General features: G+C 37.9%; 1 protein-coding gene across 1 annotated transcript in view; it reads left to right on the top strand.

Annotated features, from left to right (window-relative positions):
* The first annotated feature begins 14,566 nt into the window (after window positions 1-14,566).
* Window positions 14,567-21,726, top strand: part of LOC139740144 (hemicentin-1-like) — a 145,966-nt gene continuing 138,806 nt past the window's right edge. Inside the window, exon 1 of the mRNA XM_071650733.1 lies at window positions 14,567-15,796. Coding sequence (XP_071506834.1) covers window positions 15,379-15,796 — 418 coding nt within the window. The 5' untranslated portion in view covers window positions 14,567-15,378. The remainder of the gene's footprint in view (window positions 15,797-21,726) is intronic.

The following is a 21,726-nucleotide window of genomic DNA, read 5'->3' as shown; positions in this document are numbered from 1 at the left end:
CACAAACACAAACAGACACTCACACATACTCATGCTAGACATTTTGTGAATTAATCTTGACTCGTACAAAGTGAAGAAATACATTTTATATAGTCTAACAGACGATCTTGTAGAAGCGATTACACGTATGTCATGTTTATCTACCATGTATTGATTGTATCGCGCTATATTTCCCATGTGGTATTATGGTAATGGAGGCAGCACTGCTTAGTTATGCCTTTGTGTGTTTAAAGTAGTGACAGCACTTTAATCTTGTATAGCTTGGTAATGACTAGGGCGCAAGGTGTATAGGTTGTCTGTAGCGTAGTTGCCAAATAGCACTACACACGATTTAAAAAAACAAAAACACAACCATTCCACAATGTTGTGCGGCAACATTCGTACGCCATCCATTCCCACGTAAAAGCATGAAGACTTGGACTTTTGACCTAGAAGGGACTTTGATCTGTCTGGACTGCTACACTAAAACAAACAAACAAACAAACAAACAAACAAAAAGACAGACAGACCAGCAGACAGACAATGATTAATATCTTTCTACTCTGTTCAAACTGTCCCCTTCCTAATATTTTCATTGCTGCATGGAGCTCCATGAAACGATTATTTTTCACTTGTTGGCAGCATGCTGCCATTTTGTCTTCAGGAGATGTGTCACACGAGACATGCCTTTCATTTCCAAAATATATCGGGTTTCATTTTGCAAAGGCATCGTCCCCAATAAATTGTTTTATGATGGACAAAAAACATGCATACAGACAGACGTTTGCTTCTCTCAGACGACCTCACACCCTCTTGATTTTAGCAGAATCCGTGTGTCAGTTGTCATCGATATATGTTCATGTTTTTACGTTGATTTATGAGAAATATCAAGTCTAACTATGCAAAATAATTTTATGTTCGCTGCTTTTGAGATGTATACACAATGACTTAGGGTTGAGCTGAGTTCAGTATTTGTAGGAAATTCAATTAATCAATTTTACTCTACCTTTGGCTTGACTAGGTAGGTATTTTTATCGTAAATTTTTCTATTATACACTGAAATCAGCATCTATATGAGACAAATTATTACTCTTACATATACACACAAAAAAATCCTATCCAAGATTTGCAAAAGAAGAAAAGAAACCATGTAAGGTGAAAAAAAAAAACATTGTAGCTGTGTAGTGTACAGACATATTAGGGTTATCCAGCTTTTTCATGGCCATTGCAGCTATCAAAAGAATAAAATAATCAGATATCGGATGTTTCCTTTTACTATACGTCATTTGGCAAATTCGGCGTTCGGTACCTACTGAGACCAGGCAGATATTTTCACTCCATCGGAGATGGGGGTAGGGTTTTGGGTGTGGCTCTACTGGTTGCTGAAGAAAGAACGGAGGATATTGCACTCCCAAATCCGGGCCGAAACCCCCTGCATCATCCACGTGATTGCCGCAAAGCGTCGGATGGAGAGCGCGCGTCCCGAGTATCACGTATGAGGCACACTTTCGCATAAGGCACAAGATCGACAATCCGTTTCAAGTGGTTAGATCAAAGTGTGTACTCACACTAGGTATCTAGGTGGGATGAGGGAGGGAACATAAGGCATGTATGGCCCCTCATTCCCCACAATGGGGGAAAGGCCAGTCAATATACAGATTATACGTGTATTTAAACTTGTCAAGATACTATCGCAGAACTCATTTAAAAGACTTTGTGTATGTAACGATACGGGCTACCTTAAATTGGCCCCCTATAGAGGTCTGATTACATTCATTTGCAAGACAGACCCTCAATTTTTATATATACATAGACAGTTTTTGGTAGTGGTAGCTGTAGTGTATTAAAAGTAGCTTCATGAGAAATAATATGAAAACAAGAGAACAATTTCATTTTTTTTTTTGGGTTTTAGTTTTCCTGACATATAACCATCATGCACAGACTTTACTGTAATTATCATTTTGTTTCTTTCTTTGATTCTTTCATTCTTGAGAAGTCTGCTGACATTTGTTCTTACTCAGTTGTGCGATCAAAGATATTTGATTTGTTGAGTGAAATAAACGATATGCCAATTTGCACAATTATGAAAAATTTGGCGTTCTGAGTGGGTCTGTATCTCTTTGTTGTCAGAAAAATGGAAGACATCATCATCATCCAGTTTGTTACTTGTGCAGCTTCCACGCCGTGTTCAGCGTGACTTTGATGAACATAAAAGGATAAGAAATTAAATGGCAGAAAATTCATCAAAATCAAAATAAAACAAGAAAGTCATGTCATTTAAATTTCCAGTCTTTGTTTTCAAAAACCACATCTGCAGATTATCAGAAGTGATGTCACAAACTTGGAATTCTCACATTGATTTGTGCACAAAGGTAACCTTAAAATTCATGATTTTGGTTAATATCAACTGCAACCTTGTGACAATTGAAAATATCTTTTATTGTGAAGTCATAGCAACGGGTTTTGGTGATATATTTTCATACTGATATTTCAAACTGTAAAATCATGTAAATCCATTTTTATTTCTTATCCAATACGGTGAAACCTTGTATACTCTCTGCATTTGATTTAACTCTGTGTAACAAACTTGAAAACGATGAGGAATATCTATATGATGAACGATGACTTTGGCCAGTGTTCTTAAAGGACAAGTTCACCTTCATAAACATAAGGATTGAGAAAATGCAACAATATTAGTAGAACACATCAGTGAAAGTTTGAGGAAAATTGGACAATCGATGCAAAAGTTATGAATTTTTTTAATTTTTGTGTTGGAACCGCTGGATGAGGATACTACTACAGCTTGTGAGTCATATGCGTACAACAGTATAAAGAAAATGTAAAAGAAAATTCAACATATTTTCACTTTTTTCGCATAATAAAAGAGCACTTGACTTGCCTCTTTCTAAAGGCAGGGGGAATAATATTACCCATAACATTTGTCGGTAACGAGTCAGGGGAATGTGTACTTTTTTCAAAAGATAGAATTTTGTGAAATTCTCTTTATATTTTCCTTATATTGTTGTACGCATGTGACATCTAAGTTATTCATACACTGCAGTAGTCTTCTCATCCAGCGGGTACTGCACAAAAACTTCAAAAATTCATAACTTTTGAATGGATTGTCTGATTTTCCTCAAACTTTCAATGATGTGTTTTACTAATATTGCTACATTCTCTCAATCCTTATGTTTATGAAGGTGAACTTGTCCTTTAAAGAATTGGACCTTACTTCATATACCCTCCAAATTGGGAAGGAAAAGTGTAGTTAATGTGTGCCGTGAATGTGTGTTTGTGTGTGCATGTATGTGTGTGTGTGGGGGGGGGGAAGGGGGTGGGGGGGGAAGGGGGTGGGCATGCGCTTTAATATGTGTATGGCCATACATGGGGGGGGGGGGTGTCAAAATCATGCATGGCCATGGACAATACGTTGTTTGTTTATCAAGTTGAAACAAAAAATCTAACAATTCCTTAATATTTGCATGATTTCCATATATAATGATTTATATAATTTCAAATTATTCAAATTCAAATCATTAAAAAACCTAATATTCTAATGAGAAAGGGATTGAACATTTTTCTTTCTTTTTTTTTGGGGGGGGGGGATTTCTGTTTACATCCATTAATATGTGTGAGCAGTGTGTAATTATTTGTGGGAGTAGCTTACCAGTCAAAACTTCTGAATTTTAAACCAAAGCAAAGAATATACACACCAGTATGTTTCCTTACTCACACACACACACACACACACACACACACAAAGAATTTTGAATTTTGAACCAAAGCAAAGAATATACACACCAGTATGTTTCCTCACTCACACACACACACACACACACACATGCAAATGCAAAAATTGATATTCATCGGCCTCGTGCCAAAAGGGCACTAATAGTGCACAAAGTCTATGGTGTCAAGGCCCTTTTGGCATGAGGCCGACGATATTATGTCCATTTTCATCAGCTTGTAATATTTGAGATGGAAGCTGCTAAAAAAAAATTTAAAGATAGATGAGTTTGGTAATAATTATTTTCAAAGATATTTCTTGTCTTGGAAAAGGTGCATTTTATAACTGAGTAAAAAAAAGTTGTCTCTATGTGATGTAGGCCTTACTTTAAAAAAAAATATGAAAGAAAATGGCAATTATCTGTTTTAGCATTCAAACTCTTTCTAAAGGTTCATTCCATATATATATATATATATATACATATATATATATATATATAATATTTTATATATTTATATATATATATATAATATATATATATATATGTGTGTGTGTGTGTGTGTGTGTGTATGTGTGCGTGTGTGTGTGTATGCATAAGCATTTAGGTACTAAGTCTAGCTTCTTGGATTTGAATAGGAAATAGATACACCAAGCTCACACAAACAAGATCTGATATATATCTTTAAATCTTTATGTCACCTGCGTGTTCACACGAGGAAAACTGATACTTCATTTACTCTATTATGTTTGGATATAATCACAAGGGTTGTGATCACCTTCTATAAAAGTTGCAAATGGATGGTAGCTTTCCTTTATAAATGCTACCATAATAAGTTATCCCGAATCAGACAAATTCCGTAATACCTAAATGTGCATTAATCCTAGATGAAAAGGGGTTTATTAATCCGAATATTTGTGCATTATTCCACAGGTTCGTTATTACGGAAGTTCGTTCATCAGAAATTTAAGTGATGTTTATCATTCCGAAGGTTTATATTCCGACTGTTCATTAATCCGAACATGAAAAGAAGGTGGGTACTAAAAACGAACATTCGGAATTTCGAGCCTTCGTTTTCGGAATTAACAAACCTTCGGAACATAGATGTAAATCGCGGGGTGGGGTGGGGGTGCATCCCCCCCCCCCCCAATAAAAAGATGGAAGAAGAAGAATAAAACAAAAAGATGTGGTTTTATTAATTTCAGCATGATGCATAACGTTTGCACGCCCGTCCTCTTCTAATGCCCCCCTCCCCCGCTCGGTTGTTCCCCTACCTCGCTACTTACCTTCCGAGTTTTGCTTTCCCCTCCCAATCATGAAAACGGACCGACGCCCCTATACCTATGGTTGTTTTAATTGACTTAATTCAACAAAATTTAGGACTAAAATCCGGCAGAAATAAGGAAACATCAAGCATGCGCAACTCAAATTAATGTCCATATCACCATTCTATTTATATCATTTCGTTTCATTTCATTTCATTTTTGTATATACGTATACATACTAGTATTCGCGCGCATCTGCGTCAATTGCCGTGTGCTTGCGCTTGTTGGATATCGCCGATCATTCCTCCTCCTCCTCCTCCTCCCCCTCCTCCCCCCCCCCCCCCCCCCCCCCCCCCTAGCTCCATGGTACGAATTATTACGCCCCGGGTCATACTTGTTGTTGTCGTCGTCGTCATGTTCGGATTAACGAACTTTCGAAGCAACGAACTGCGACCAATTCTACTCCCCTGCTTCGGATTAAACCTTTTAACATCTTTGGATTAACGAACCTTCGGACTAACGAATTTTACTACAGTCTATGTCAGAGATAACGCTAATAATACCAAAAAGAATTGTGGTCACTATTCATAGAGTATCGATGTAGATTTTGATATGATAAAAGCGTGTAAATTTTGTTCGACTGAACTTGCTTGTGAAAATCATGGAGAGCGGTACAGAGAACACGGTCGAATACTCGCCAGCCAGACAGCGCTGACATGGCTTAAGAAGTGCCTATAGGACGGAGTCACGAAACTGTTCTCTCCGCCCAGTCGAACAGATTTAATTTACATGCTTTTGTCACCATAACTATCATAAAGCTTATAAGCCAATTCATTGAGTGGTCAAACCTTCTCACTCAAACGGAAACTGAAACATCTTTGTCTTTTTAAATGTTTATATTAAAAACACACACACACACACGCAAATAAACACGCACAATTTTTACAGACCATTTCGCATTCATCGTTTATTTGACATAATATATACATAATAACACAAAATGTAAAAGACATTACATTTCTAGAATGGATATGTTCGGTATATCAAAACAGACAGAATATTTCACTGGAAAATATCATATAGATACAGCAACCCCCACCCCCCCCCCCAAAAAAAAAAAAAACACCCAGAAAACAACAACAACAACATTACTACAGTTGTTTGTACAGAAAAGAAAAACAAGCAATCACTAACAACCTTGATTAAGATCAACGTTGTAATTAGATGCGTGGGAAAATGTTGTTCACCAATGCTTTAGTTGGTCACAGACAAATGTCTGAATGTCTAAACCTCTTCCATTCTCTCTGACTACTTTCGTCGATGGCGTTACTTGATGTGGTTTTTGCTATTTATTATGTTGTTTTTCCGGCTTGTTCATCCACCACTAGCTGTTTAAGGGGAATCCGTCGACATAGCTACCCCCAACTCAATAACTACACTTTGTTTCCTTTAGACGTCAGTGTGGTTTCTATGGGAACAGTGCTACAATATTAAGTTGTTTGCATATTCTTTTTTTTTTTTTTCCTGCTTGTTGTGTGTAATGGATTCGATAACTATTTCATTCATTGTGCGTTTGGTTTGCAAACAACGTTCCGAGCCAGTTCCGAGCTAGCCGTGAGCATATCAAACTACAGAGGGCGTCACACAAATGAGAACTTCGCGTACATCTGTTTTTCCAATTGCAGTACTGTATTAGGAATTTTCATATACAGAGATGAGTGGTTTGTCCCGTACTGACAGGGCCTAATGGGTGGGGTACACATACTTTGATCCAGTAAATCAATAAGCGAAAAATAAACAAACAAGCAAACAAACAACAACATACTACATCGGTTATGCGAGAGCAGATTCCCGCGTTCAAATCATTAAGTATGAATGAGAAAAATATAAAAATTAATGATGTATATTGCCCTTTCTGCTATGGGTACGAGAGATACAATCACGAATATGGACACGTAACATTTGACCTACGATACAAATTGAGGTCCTACTACCTGTGACGGGACTGAAATTCATTGCACTTTTTTTTTAAACATAGAGCAACAACAAAAAGCGGAACAGTTTTTATATATGATATCTTGTTTTATCACAATTAAATCTGGATACCATGGTTGTGACTTTGTAATGCGTTCTGTTTTGTAACAATGATTTCATTTCATAATACGTAGATTAACGAGACTGATGCTGTCCTTGTCTGATCGAAACACGGCCTCGTGCATTTTCTCTTTACAAAATAATGAAAAGATGAAAATGTTTATTTCGTGTATATCATTGATGCCTGTTTAATATGTAGCTGTGGCGGTATTCAATAGACACATGACGATGACACTGTCGCAATAAAGTCGAACAGTGGTCTACAAATTGTAATAATATAAATTTTAGACTGAAAGAATTAATGACTTTAAATAGCAATCATTTTTAATTCGATTATTATTATTATGTATGTTTTTTTGTATGTTATAATTGTTTGTATGTTATATACATGTATGTTATAGTAGGCCCCACTCACAAGCTGTACTTCTTGGGGACTATGTTTGGTTTGTTTTTCAGTAAATTGAAATTGAAATTGAATTAGTCTCTCTCTCTCTCTCTCTCTTTTGGGGGAGATATGCTCTTGTTTGAAGTTTGAAGTTTTATTAGCAACAACATTTGAACATGTACATTTTCAATCATAATTCAATCGTATTTACATACATATATGAAAAAAAATACTTATCTATTACTCCTTTACAATAACATGATTAATGATGACATTTGAGATTTAAATATGATACATGTAGCGTAATTCTACAAAGTTGTTGTTGTTAACAAGGAAACCAAAAGTTAGCAAAAGTGCTAGTCGAGATTGGTCACCTTGATCTTCATACTAAAAGCTAAACACAAAAGAAAAATTATTACATGGTTAGTTGAAATGGCTGTTAATATTTATACAATGTGCATCATTCATTTTCTAACATAGAAAACTAATTATACTTGATACAATATATAATATCTATTAGAGAAGGAAATCTACAAGGCATTTACGAAATGTAGATCTTTTGCTTTGTTCACGCATTTCTCGTAGCAATGTGTTCCAAAGTTTTGGTCCTAAGTAAGAAATCGAAAATTGTCCCTGTGTGGTTCTAAATTTTGGTAAGTACAACATTCTTTTTTCATTTGTTCTTGTCCTGTAAGTATGATGCACAATTTGGCAATATATAGTCATACAGAGGGTGCGGAATAGTTCCATTGCAGAGATCGTACATAAATGTTAAAACTGAGAACTTATGTAACCTAACAACAAATATGTGAAATCAAATATACAAGAATACACAAAACCACTGGAGTGAAATGCAATCCTCAAAACTGATGGGATTTTAATGTGTTTTGTAAAACTTCGGGGTATATCATGACATGGGCGTAACTCCTTTTTTGAAAACATTTCAATTGAACACAACCATTGCCTCTTGAAGATGTATCTCATTGTAGATAACACATTAGGCCTATACTTTACATCAAGATGGAAAAATTCCCCTGCATTGAAAAAAATGAAGAAAACGCACTCTTACAGAAAGTACGTCCTAAAATTCAAACAAACTATACTGCAATTTGAAATACACTCTGCGCTTGATGCGGTGAAAATAAAATGAAAGATTGCTTCTAAATTTAAACTTTGTTGCAAATTGAATGACTACAAAAGCTGAGTGAAAACACAAATGCCTCGTAAACCCGCTGCCGACCTCATTTCCCCTCCTGACCCGATAAAAATAAAAAAACTTGTTTTAATGTCGGTCACTGCGCCAAACGTCAAAAGCATGTAGGAAAAGAAGGTTATGAGAAATTGTGCCAGCAAACTTCCAAGAGGGCAGTGGGGAGTGAAAGGGGGGGGGGAGGGGGAGGGGCAGGGGGAGGGGCAGGGGGTGAATCTACTAGTCCTCCAGTTCTCTCTGGAAATCATCATCCAGCATCCTCGCTCCTTGCAATCTGTGAAGCAAAAATGGCAATTACACAATTCGTTATTCTGAAGATTCGTTTTAACAAAGGTTCTTTTTAATCCGAAAATGAAATCGGCCTACAGTTCGTAATTCGGAATGGTACCCATTCTATTTCTTATTTTTTTATGTTTACGTATTGATTTTTTTTTTTTTTTATTTTGGGATCGACGAACCCTATTTCATTTCTGGATTAACGAACACCTGTGGTATACGGAATTTGTGTGTTTACTTGGTAGGAATAACAAACCTGTCGGAATAACGAATTAACCTTAGTTCATTCTCGGATAAACGAACATTCGGAATAACGAACATTACCCATAATACACTGTAGTAACTCTGCAAAGAATTATGTGTGTGTGTGTGTGTGTGTGTGTGTGTGGCTCGACAAGGAATTATAGTAAAATCTCGTGATTTAGACTCGTTGCAATTTGATAATAATCTCACTGAATAACGTTTACTTTCGTTTGAACCTTTCATCTGGAAATTTACCGGTAATGACACACAGAGAAATCGTACAAGGGAGCAGAGACGGCATGAATATCATCCTAATTATTAAAAGGGTGAGCATGCACAAATTTGACCTTTGTCATTCTGACGTCATACATCATCTCCATGCAAGAAACATTAATTTTTCATGGACATTGGGGATATAGCTGTCAAAGGTTGCACCTACCTTTAAAAATGTTAAATGGTGCTGGATGCGTGGGGCACATGAGGATACCGGAACCATTTCGAAGTGTCATTTTGGGAGATGGAAGCGATAAAGTCGCAAAATTATAAACGCATTTTCTGTTTGTTCTGTTTGATTTTGAGGGTGTTTATTTTTCCAGATAGCGATATTAGGAGAAATAGAGACAAAATGATGGAAACAGATGGTTATGAAATGAAAATGAAGATTGTCTATAACAACCGGTAGATTCTTATCGGGCAACAAGAGCCTGAGGAAATTGAAATTTCATGCAGCCTGACTCATCTGAGTTCTTCTCTCTTCATTTCATATTACAGGTTACTGTATTTGAGTGACCTCTTTGAGTTACGGTTCCTCGCTCAAATCGTCTTACGTTTTGACGTGGGTGCCGCAAAAATGATAAAGTCGTGAGTAACACCGGCTGACGATCGTTATTCCCACGAGTCGTTAATCCGAAAATGAAATAATGTTCGTTATTCTGAAACACACAAATTCTGCGCACCTAGATGTTCGTTAATCTAAAAATGAAATAGTGCTCGTTAATCCGAACTTTTTGTGGCAATATTTAGAAAATTCGTCAGTCCAAAAATGGAAAGAAAGGTTCGTAAGTCCGAAGGATTAATAACCTTCGAAATAATGAACCTCCGGAATAACGAACTGTATGTTACCGCTATTTGGAAGCGATCAGCAAAATAACTTTCAATTCAATCAATCATTATAGAGTACAAAGTCTCTTCTTTCTTTGTTTTCGCAGACGATATAAAGAGGTAGTGCCGTCAAATATGGTGCCTATTGAAACAAGAACATTGATTGCCATGATTATATTGATTCCAATATACGCATGTACCAAACTAACTTATATTCCTTGAATCAACAGGGTGGCGTCAAGTCTTACAGAGACACAGTCGAATTCTATTTATCACATCATATTCGTTTTTCTGCATGTTGCTTTTTTGTTAGTTACGGATTTTTATTTTCAAATCATCTGTTATCTATTATTGTCTGATATACATGTATGTTTATTTGTTTGTTGTTTGTTGTTGTTGTTGTTGTTGTTGTTGTTGGTGGTTACAAATATAATCTGTGTTAATTTCTGCTTAATCTTGACTCACCCACTGTTGACAGTGCAACCTTCGCTCCTAATTAACAACTGGCTGTTTTCTGTGGAAGTGAAAGCGGTTGCGTTTATTTATTGCATATCGTCAATCTGATCCGCATAATGTCATCTGCCCGTTGTATGAAAAATTGAAGAACCATACTTACATGGATATAACTAGATCGGAGGTGGTTTACAGATAAGGGGTGGCGTTTGATTGTCCATGCGTACGCCCGATCCAATGACAAGATTCATGTACATTTTTATCAGAGGAATGCCGCTGATGACGTCATAATGACTATAATTATGACGAAAACATATCTAAGAAGATGGTTACGACAGTGTTTTATCATCGTCAACCTTGAATTTTGCATCACCATTGCATATTCGTTATCATCATCACCATCGTCAATATTTTCATCACTATCATCATCATCATTATAATCATCATCACCGTCGTAATCTTAACCATAATACAGTGTATCATCATATTGGTTACAGATAGTTATTACTAACTGTAAAATCGTGTTTTTATCGTCATTATGACGAACCAAAATTCCTCAATATGGAAACTCGGATGTAATACTGTTTTAAGACCATGGAAACTCATAAACTGTCTCGATGTAAAGGGTTAGTTTAAACCCAATTATAATGCACAGCGTATTCAAAAGCAATTATCTTAAATCATAATCATCAAAATATTCAGAACGGATGGTTCCTTCCACGATAAGATCATCACAGTGGCCGGTAAAGGGAAGGATTTATTGGGGGAGATAGAAAGATGGACAACGGTTGGGTTCATGAGGTTTCTGAGCCGGATGAAGTGTTTACCGGGGAGGAAGCCAGCAGGGTCTGAAAGGGGGTACGATGCGGCATTGGAAGGAAAAGAGTGTCTCGAAAAAAAAAAATGGCCCTAGACCGTGTTGAGTGGCGTAGAAAGAAAAAAGAAATAGAGGGTGAGAGATCGAGCTCACGTGAGCCGGGTCCTCGACCATGCGCGGCGCTCTGTCATCTTTCGTTCGACCATGCAGATTTGAATGTTTCTATACAAACGGCGCTATATAAATACTGTTTCATCACCATCATCAGGGAGGAGGAAAGAGGACCGCCTCACCGGTCGAACTTAGAGCGCGCATGGAAAGTATAGTCAGAGCAAAGGGAACATTGTGGTGGTGACTGATGGTGGTATAGTGGTGATGGGAGTGCAGAGGAAAAATAATTTTTTGTAGCCCATAGCAAGATGATATATAACATAATACCTCCTTGCCCATACGTGCATAGTAATCACTGAAGGAGTAATAAAGGTAGGTAGCGTCCTTTCACTCGGGTTCGGGCGCGGGTTCGAATCCCAGTCATGTATGGAGCTACTTTGTCGTACCTCATGAGTCTGAGGAATATTGTATGTTAATACCATGGTACTCTCCATATAGCTCCATGGATGGTATCTATACCGTTCCCTCTAGTCAATGCGAGTATAACAGAGGCAAAAATGTCCCTCAGATAGGACATAAAATGGAGGTCCCGGATGGTCCGGACGTTCCAGAGGTATCAATGATCCCGGCGGTCCCGAAGGTCCCGGAGGTCACGCCAGTAACTGTCACAATCCACTTATTACGTAAAAAGATCCTCTTCATTCGTCCATCGCGAAGAAAACAAAAGCAGCGGTGGTATTGACGGATGATGAGGATGATGCAGGTGTTGCTGTGTGATGTTGATGATAGTGGCTCTGCTCCTCTATCCTCCTCCTCCTCCTTCTGATGACGAGGTGATGGCGATGATGATGATGATAGTGTAGTGCTATAGGGTTGTGTTTGTGGTGGCGTGGTGATGGTGTGATGGCGACGAAAATATAGAGACGAGGATTTTGGTGAGTGAAGTTGACAATACTGCTGTTGTGTATACTCCTGATGATGATGATGATGATGATAATGATGATGATGAAGGTAATGGAAGTTGTGGTGGTGATGGCGGTGGTACTAGTGGTGTTTGAAGATGAAGAGGACAACGGTTGATAGGAGAAGTTGATACCAGTTCCGCTGCTATACTTCTCGTGATGGCAATGAGGTTAATGGTGGGATAGCTGAATATGAATATGAAGATGATACGGTCTTGGTGGATGAAGTTACCAGGCAATATTGCTGCTACTCCACTTGATGGAGATGATGGTGATATAACGATGATGATTATGATGATGATGATTATGATGATGATTATGATTATTATGATCATGATGGTGATGATGATGAATAACGATAAATGATGATAACATGCTAAAGATGATAATGGCAATGATAATGATGATAATTTATCTTATCTATTTTTATTCATTTCTAATGTTTTGTCAGGGTAGCCCATTCACCAATAAGTAGCAGTCTTCCATGGAGCCTGAATAATGTCGATGAACATAATAATTATGTACATTAATCTAAATAACAAAACGTATATGTATATACAGAAGAAAACATAGATAGGCCTATATACTGTACATTGCAAAGTAACATGAAATATAGTCTATATTGATTATGCCACAACAAGAGTTTACCATGAAATGCCAAAATATCAATTAAATCGCTACTGTGCAAGAATGATTAGATATCATATAATAAATTCAGTTGTGTTACTAACAAAAGACACCTTTGTTCAAACAATCTTTTAAGTGAATATATGGAAGAAGCTGATTTAATGGAATATTAATCTATAGCTTGTTCCATTCAAGTAAAGAAGATAAGATTGGGCTACAATTGTGACAATCAGAGCGGTGGCACACGTAGACTTCCACTGCGCGTCTATTTACCTTGTGTGATCACAATGTGATGTTCATGTGTGGCATCATCACACACACACACAACTGTACCTAAAGGTAAGAAGGTGCGAAGTTATGAACACATTTACATAATCATCATAACGCGACTGAACTCGGAACTTTGTCTAGTGTCATCATCTAAGACTTTTGAATAATGAGCCGACGGTGTGTCGTATGTTTTGCCCAATAGTAGGGTGTCCTATTCGTGCGAAAAAAAAAAATGTAGCGTATAGTTGTATGGGATTGAAATCTGTTCGACAACACAACAGAACGGTAATCAAATTGAGGTACTGTACTAGACTGTTATAGAGGAAAAAAAAACTCGCTCTCTTTATCATGCAAACACTTTTCTGGGCAAGTTTACTTACATTTTCGATTTGTTTAGATCATTTCAGATCTTCATCTATCAAAACTCTTATAAAATCATTTCGTGGACTGAACTCTTTTAATCAAATTACCGAAATTTTCAATTTTCCTGAGATTCGGAGCACGGGAACCAATAATCATGACAGAAGTCAATAATGATGGTGATGATGATGATGATGACAATGATAAAGATGATTGTATAAAAATGACGACATTTGCTCGTTTTTCCACTAACAAAATAGGCCTATGATTAAGATTTAGATACATCTAGTCCGGTATTTTTAGCTTAGGTGTATCACGGCAGGGTTGTAGGCTACTGGTCAGCAGCTTATCCACAAACTCAAAATTTTTTCATACGTCAGGGCGCGTACATCGTATAGTTACGCACATGCTGCGCGCTACCCTCACCTTTGCTTTACGATGTTGTTTTTTCTTTCGAAATGGATAATGGACAGGACACACACACACCACACACACACTAAACGCGCACGATAATGGTACGCACGAGCTGAGGGGATGAAAGTTTGTCACGAACTTGTCGCTAGGAGCTAAATAAACTTTTATCATTGGACGAGCGAAAACAACCTGTCGTCTGTCTCCATTCGCCCGCTAGAACCTACCCGCGTCCGTGCGTGTTATTTCACTGGAGCTGCCTTTGAGTTTCGCCTGTGATGACGCGACCGGATCTTCTGTGGTAGATTTACAGGAATTGTCGCATGTATGTCAGTCGTGCATAGTGCTAGTGTCGTAGTGGTGCATGCTGCAGATCTCTTCACTATTTGCAGATTGTACACAACTCGACGAAAAGTGAGAGATGTGTGAAAGGAGGGTCTCGACAAGGACAGATTATAACCAGTTCTGTCACTCTTCCGTGTGACTTTAGGAGGTCATAAAGGTCTAGGCTTTTGAGCAAACGTGCACCGTTGGAAGTTGACGGGCTTCCATATACTGTTGATGCAACAAAGGGGAATCCATCAAATTATCAGCTGTTTGTCATCCACTGCGGACCCAACACTCACTGTGTCGCAGTGACGGATCTGTTCCGTAGTTCTCGGCTGTACCAATGGTCCTCGTCGCAAACTTCTTTTCTGCTGGGTGAGGAACGTTGTTACTGGTTGGGTTTGTTATAACTCTTCCCTCTCCCTGTCAAATTTGAGGCTGATTACAGATATAGAGAGAGGAAAAACAGAGGGAGAGCGACGGACGTAGCAGAGAGCGGACTGCTTTCTTGCGAGACGGTTGTCTGCAAATCGCGGATCGAGAGAGGCTGGAGTGGAGCAGCACCAGCGCGGTGGCGTTAGCCGAGGCCGAGCAGAGGAAAAAACTTGAGGATTACCTGGATATGATGGATTCTTTGTGCTAGAACCTGTTTTTACGTTGTATCATGTGACAGAGTAACTGCTGCATTGGTTCCAAGCAGTTTTATCGGACCTCATCTTTGACAGTTCTTCGTTTTCCTTGCTTAAGTGCTGCGGCACAATAATGCCGATTAACGCGAATCGGCAGATCTTTCAGCCGGCTCTCCGGCTGAGCCTACCCGTACTTTTAACCCTGTTCCTGGTGCCATGTGTATCTCCACAGGGACACATTAGGACCTCGCTGACAATAGACAATGCACACGAGACATCAGAATTTGAGTCCGTGTCTTCTACATCCAGCTATGTCTACGCTGAACCTAACCCTGGCAATCAAGCTGGTGGTGATGTTGAAGGACAAAGGACTGTTGAACTTGAGGGGGGCCAAGGTGGAGCAACAATGGCCTTTGTGTTTGATGTGACTGGGTCCATGTTCGATGACTTGCAGCAAGTCATTGAAGGAGCCAAGCGTATTCTTGATTCAAATCTGAAGAGGAGAGACACCCCCTTAAGAAACTTTGCCTTGGTGCCTTTTCACGACCCAGGTTTGTTTCTCTACTGCTATTAAACATTTTATCATTGAATTTGCTATTTTGTTATTGTAAAACTTTAGATTCTGTCCAGATTCTTCTATTTCTTTGGCTCTTGTTTGTTTGTTTTTGTTTGTTGTTCTTTTGTTTGTTTTTGATTCCAGTGATGGTTCAGAACATGAGTTTTCTTGTTTATTTCCAGTAAGAAAACACTAAATGAAGCTTTAAAAAGTAGCCAGTAAAAGCAAAAAAAAAAAAGAAAAAAAAAAAGAAAAGAAGAAGAAGAAAAAAATGTGTTTGGTAATTGAAGTTGAATGCGCAAGGGTGTTTTATTTTGAAAAAAGTTGTGAAACAGAATTTTGCCAGTCACAGAAATCCATACCACTTTTACATGTAGGCCTAGTTTGATTACATCCATGGCTTGATATAGGTTCTGCTTTAAAAGCAGAATGTTGAAATTTGTTCTACAAACTCACAGACTTCAGATGGAATGATATCAAAATACAACAAGCAAAAGTTATCATTTTTTCCTCTTTCCACTGTGGGGAAAAAAATAACATAAAGATTGCAGTTAGGCAATTGTGTTATTACCTGTACGGCCTATGCATTATGGCACCAGTGGTTCAGTATTCAGTTATTATTTCACTACAGTTAAATTTGTACCAAATGGAGAAACATTCAAAGAAAACTAAAATTTGATATCATAGTTTTGAAGTTTGAAGGAAAGTTGCATGTTAAGTATGAATGCAGTCTTCTGGCCTAACTAATGAACAACAGTTACTGTCCCTTTAAAAGCTGTAGCTGAAGTACATGTACATCTTAGCATTCATGGTTTGGGATGATTTCAGTTCAGAAAAGTTCTGAACTTTTCTGAAGAATTGACAGTATTTGTTCAATAGATACATGTGAGCGCCAACTCCCCATAAGGTGGTTCGATAGAGTCTGAGTGTAGGGAAATGGAGTTATAAAACTCCTAAATCAGATTACTACCACAGTCCTTACCACCATGAAAAGCGTGTGTGTGTGTGTGTGTCTGTGTTTGTGTGTGTCCCAGTCTCTTGACTCTTTCCCCCTTTCTAAGCCAACTTATCCCCTCTTCCTTTGGTGCGGCAGACGCAAGCACAAACAGTTCTGTTGTGTCTCGAGTGTGCTCTACAACTGACTGATTAGAATTTAACTTCTGCATAAAAGGGAAACATTGTCCTCCACAGGAGAGGAAATTCTACCCTGAGTACACATCCTGGAAGAAAAAGTCTGTATCAACTTACTCAATTTACAAGTAGTTAGAAGACTTATTTAGTAGAAGATAAACAAACATTGTTTTGTATGTAAAGGAGGAGTGTAAATACACGGTACCAATAGATTTATGGTAATGCTTAACTTGCATAACCCTTAAAAAAAAAAAAAAACCAGTGGCTAGCATTCAAGTGAGAAGTAAATCAACATTCCTTTTATCCAGTGATGAATTTAGTGTTTATTGTTAGAAGATGGAGAACAATAGGTCAATGAGAGAGAGGAAAAAGGAAAAGAAAGAAAGCAAAGGAAAATTGGGAGTTACATGTATCAGGGGTTGTATGTGCATTTAACTTGTGAATGATGATAAGACTATTGCTTACCATGTGTAGTTGCCACCATGAAGAAGGCTTTAGTAGCAATCGGTCATCTCAATCCAAGACGTGTTGTTGATTCCCTCAGAATTTGTTTGACATTTGTAATTTGTGAGCCATGCATTTGCATTTCTGGAAATCAAATAAGTGCTTATTTCTTGTCTTGAGAAGTTTTTAGGTTTTCTGAGAGGCCTTTCAATTCAAGTTGGGTCGCCAGTGGAAGTATTGTTTCCTTCTACCTATTGTCCTGATTTGTAAATTACATTCCACTCAGGCTTGTTCAAAACAGAACCAAAGCACAGACTACACACACATATCTGTACAGGTTGTACAGGGACTCACATCAGTGCACTGTGATATGAACACAAATTTGTTGGGACTTCACTTTCCTTTTTTGATCTTATGCAGTCTTCATTTGTTTTACAATGTAGGCCTATTTGTCAAAGTGTATCTTTACCTTTTCTGTGTTGTCAAGAACCATCAGAGACTAAACTTGTCTCTAGAGATACACATAGGTTATTGAAGACTGTTGGTATTTCAAAGCTGTACTCAAACCAAATATGGCAGTCATCCATATGAAGAAATGGGTTCATGTAGATTAAATAAGAAAGAAAAAGAAAACCAAAGAAGAAATGATGGTGAAAAGTTATGAATGCTCAGTCTGGCAAGGTGAATGGTATACAGCCCGTTGGCTGAAGTTCATTTCTGTCAGGAAATGCCGAATTGATTGCCATGTTTTGTTTGAGACCATTACACATTTGGAAAGTACAAACAGAGTGTGGTGACCTGATGTTAATTTGGCGGAAGATCTTGGCTCCAGGGCCATTTACTCTGGAGCGATACCAGGTTGAAAGGATAGGAAATAGCAGATGACACAGGAAAGGTACTCTTCAATCCACACAGGCATTGTTTATGCCTTGTTGTATCTCTTTGATGTACAGCTGTAGTTCAAAATGTAATGCCCTGTCTGGGCAGAAAATAGCCTAGCGGGTGTGCTTAAATGTCATTACCATCTGTAGGCAAACTACAATGTAAACCAGTACCGTAGCCTTGGATTCTTTAACTCGTTATGTCTCATTTTGTAAGTGACTCTTGTTTATAAAGTAATGCAGGTTAGATTTATCAACCAGACACTAGCTTTCAGTCTGATATAACATTATTGATAGTTGGTGTAAATGCACAAACTCTTATCCTTTACATAGCAATTATCTTAATTTAAGTGTTCGTTGTTATATTTTTGAGTCTGATTTTAAGCAACGCTGAGGGGATTCAGAGTCATGGTCTTTAACAGCAGCTTTAAGCAAGTTTAAATGCATCAAAATGATCTATTAAATAGTCAGAGCCAGATTTTGTCTGAAGCTAGGAATCATGGTTTTGATTGGTACTCAATGAGATAAAGTGGTGTTGCACACAAACCAGCTTCTGTGTAGAGAAAACAATACAGAAGTTGGAATTTAATGGATATCCATCAAAGCTATGCTGTCAAATCACAGTGTATGTACAGTAGCTCATTTCATACAGTTATACTTTTCAGATACTGTATCTAGAGAAGTGATGTAGAGTATGTGTAAAGGTAAGTCCTGATATTTTAGTAGTGTGCGGGGATTTAAAAAAAAAAATGTCAAGTGTGCTAATCACAATTTTTGGATCAAGTTGCTATGTTGTGATGTATATAATTTCCCATACAGTCTTTCCTGCAACTCTGTCATAGTAATTGAAGCCCTTCCCTATCCCATCCCACTCCTTCTCAACCCCCTCCCTTCATCCAGGACAATGGTTGCTTTCACTGTGGAGTGAGGTCACACAGGGGGGAACTGTTTGAAATTGTGATTTCCTCATGATTCACAAGCGAGAAAGTGGGAGTTTCCCCCCTCCAGAGTCCAGGAGAGGGGATGTTTTGACAATCACCTTTGAAAACCTCTGGGTTCATCTCATTTAAAGGTAGTCACCAGCTCAGCGAGTGTAGAAGTATAGGAGGCAAAATACAGATGTGCCACATGTTTGTGACTCCTCATTTCACAGACTCAGATCTGTTCACAATCTCAGATCCACCTGATATCCATTCAGGATTTCCGCCGACCTCCTTGTTTGAATATGTACCCTGAGCTGTTGATTTCCGCTCATGTATGGATTATCATTTGGTATCTATCATGTTGGGGGGGGGGGGGTCTCCACACAGTATCAAAAGAGTGCATGAGAGCAGATGGCTGTAGAAGATTTGATTTGCTGTAAACTGGACTAAAAGGCTAAACAACTCCATGGATACTAGTCAAAAGTACTTTGCAGTTTGAGTCACTTGTTTGATTGTAAAGAGTCTCAAAGGCAGTTAATGAAATGTATAGGCCTACCAATCTGTACATGCAAAACATTAGGTCTTCTTCAAATAGGCCTGCTGTAAAAGTGGAAGATTTTGCTGTGTGGAAACTTAAAGGACAATCCACCTTCATCGACAAGTGGGTTGAGTGAATGTAGCAATATTAGTAGAATACGTCAGTGAGAGTTTGAGGAAAATCAAACAATCCGTTCAAAAGTTATGAATTTTTAAAGTATCTGCGCAATCACTGCTGGATGAGAAGACTGCTCCAGTGTATGATATCACATGCGTACAACAATAAAAGGAAAATAAAAAGAGAATTTCACAAAACTTTACTTTTTGAAAAAAAGTGCACATTTCTTCAACTTGTTGTATACTGATGTATGTTAAGGGCAATATTATTCCCCCTGCCTTCTGAAAGAGAGAAGTCGAGTATTCTTTTGTTTTGCGAGAAAAGTGAAAATATGTTGGTTCTTTTTTACTTTCTTTATATCGTTGTACACATGTGACATCACAAGCTATAGTAGTCTTCTCATCCAGCCATGACTGAGCAGAAACTTCAAAAATTTATAACTTTTGAACGGATTGTCTGATTTTCCTCAAACTCTCACTGATGTGTTCAAGTTATATTGCTGCATTAACTCAACCCACATCTATGAAGGTGAACTTGTCCTTTAAGTGTGAAAATGAAAGCAGTCGCATTGTTTTGCTTGTTGCTACTGTACTACTACTGTACATTTTGATTCTGCATAAGTAAATTGTGAAATTCATCTTACCTGGCTGACTAAATTACTCACGCATGCACATTGTAAGAAGTCTCAAATACACAGATCATGGTTGACATAGGCTTCGCAGAGACCATTTCACTAGCATTTGATATCAAAAGCAATTCTAGTATTTAAGATCAACAACATGGTAGATAGTGCAATGAGTCTGAAATAAGCAGGTTAATGTTTGAAACATTGGTTGGACAAAGACATGTTGCGCGAATAGTTGCAGTCTCAAATGGTGCGATATGTTGAAGTATTGGATTGACAATGACTAATTTGCTTGCAGAATGGTCAGTCGGAATTCATCATTAACAATATCGGGAACAGCTGGGCATTTTACATTCTGATAAACATTCAGGTTGAAAGTTGCCATTATACCTGAGGTAGAACACTGACACAGAAATACATCACAATGACAGTGATAGATTACATGGCAAGGCTTCCTGCTTCATAGTTCTCAGTCATGATTCATATTTGAAAATAAAATCAAATGAACAAAAAAAAGAAAACAAAACAAAGAACAGTACATATAGATGAATATTTCATGAGCAGTCAGATTGCTTGCAGTGTATAATAAAACTTTCACTGCCCAACTGGAAGTGGCGTTTCTGTCTCTCTAGTGAAATTCCTGACTCTGTATCATGAAGCTAACCTGAAGGAATAATGCAAACCATCGACATCAAACTGCCTGGAGGCCTGTAACTGAAAGTCATAATTTGAAATCTCATTGTTCTTGAAGAAACATAATGTTATCTGTTATTAAAAAGGGTACCTACAAAAAGTCGGCTTTTGTTATTATGTTCTATGCAAGACAAAATATTGTTGAGTGGCTTTGATCAGAAATATCCAGAATTACTCAGACTACCAGTGTTTGAAACAAGAAATCCCAAACTGAATGGTGGTTAATGTCAAAATTCTTTGTATTGCTTGTCAGAGAGGTGTGCATACTACGTATCGCTATGGACACCATTGTGAGTCAGTTCATAATATGAAAAAACGCGGATCTTCATTTATTGCATGTTAAACAGTTAACAGAGTCTAGTTTGGCTTAACTTTGTCTTTAGTGGTTATTATTGGAGAGGAAGGAGGCTTGAGTGGTTCAATTCATTCAAATGTGTTTTGTGAAACAACTTGCTTGGAGATGTGTCCTTTTGGCTCAATGGCAAATGCAGGAAGGGCATGCTGTGTTTTAGAGATTAGTCACCTCTCAATCAGAGTGCATTTTGTGCGGCTGTGACGGTCTTGTGACCTCAT

This window comes from Diadema antillarum, unplaced genomic scaffold (genome assembly GCF_040938485.1).
Source record: "Diadema antillarum isolate AM-2024a unplaced genomic scaffold, OU_Dant_1.0 seq00000837_RagTag, whole genome shotgun sequence".
In the NCBI taxonomy this organism is placed as follows: domain Eukaryota; kingdom Metazoa; phylum Echinodermata; class Echinoidea; order Diadematoida; family Diadematidae; genus Diadema; species Diadema antillarum.
This window is presented reverse-complemented; position numbering and strand designations above follow the sequence as displayed.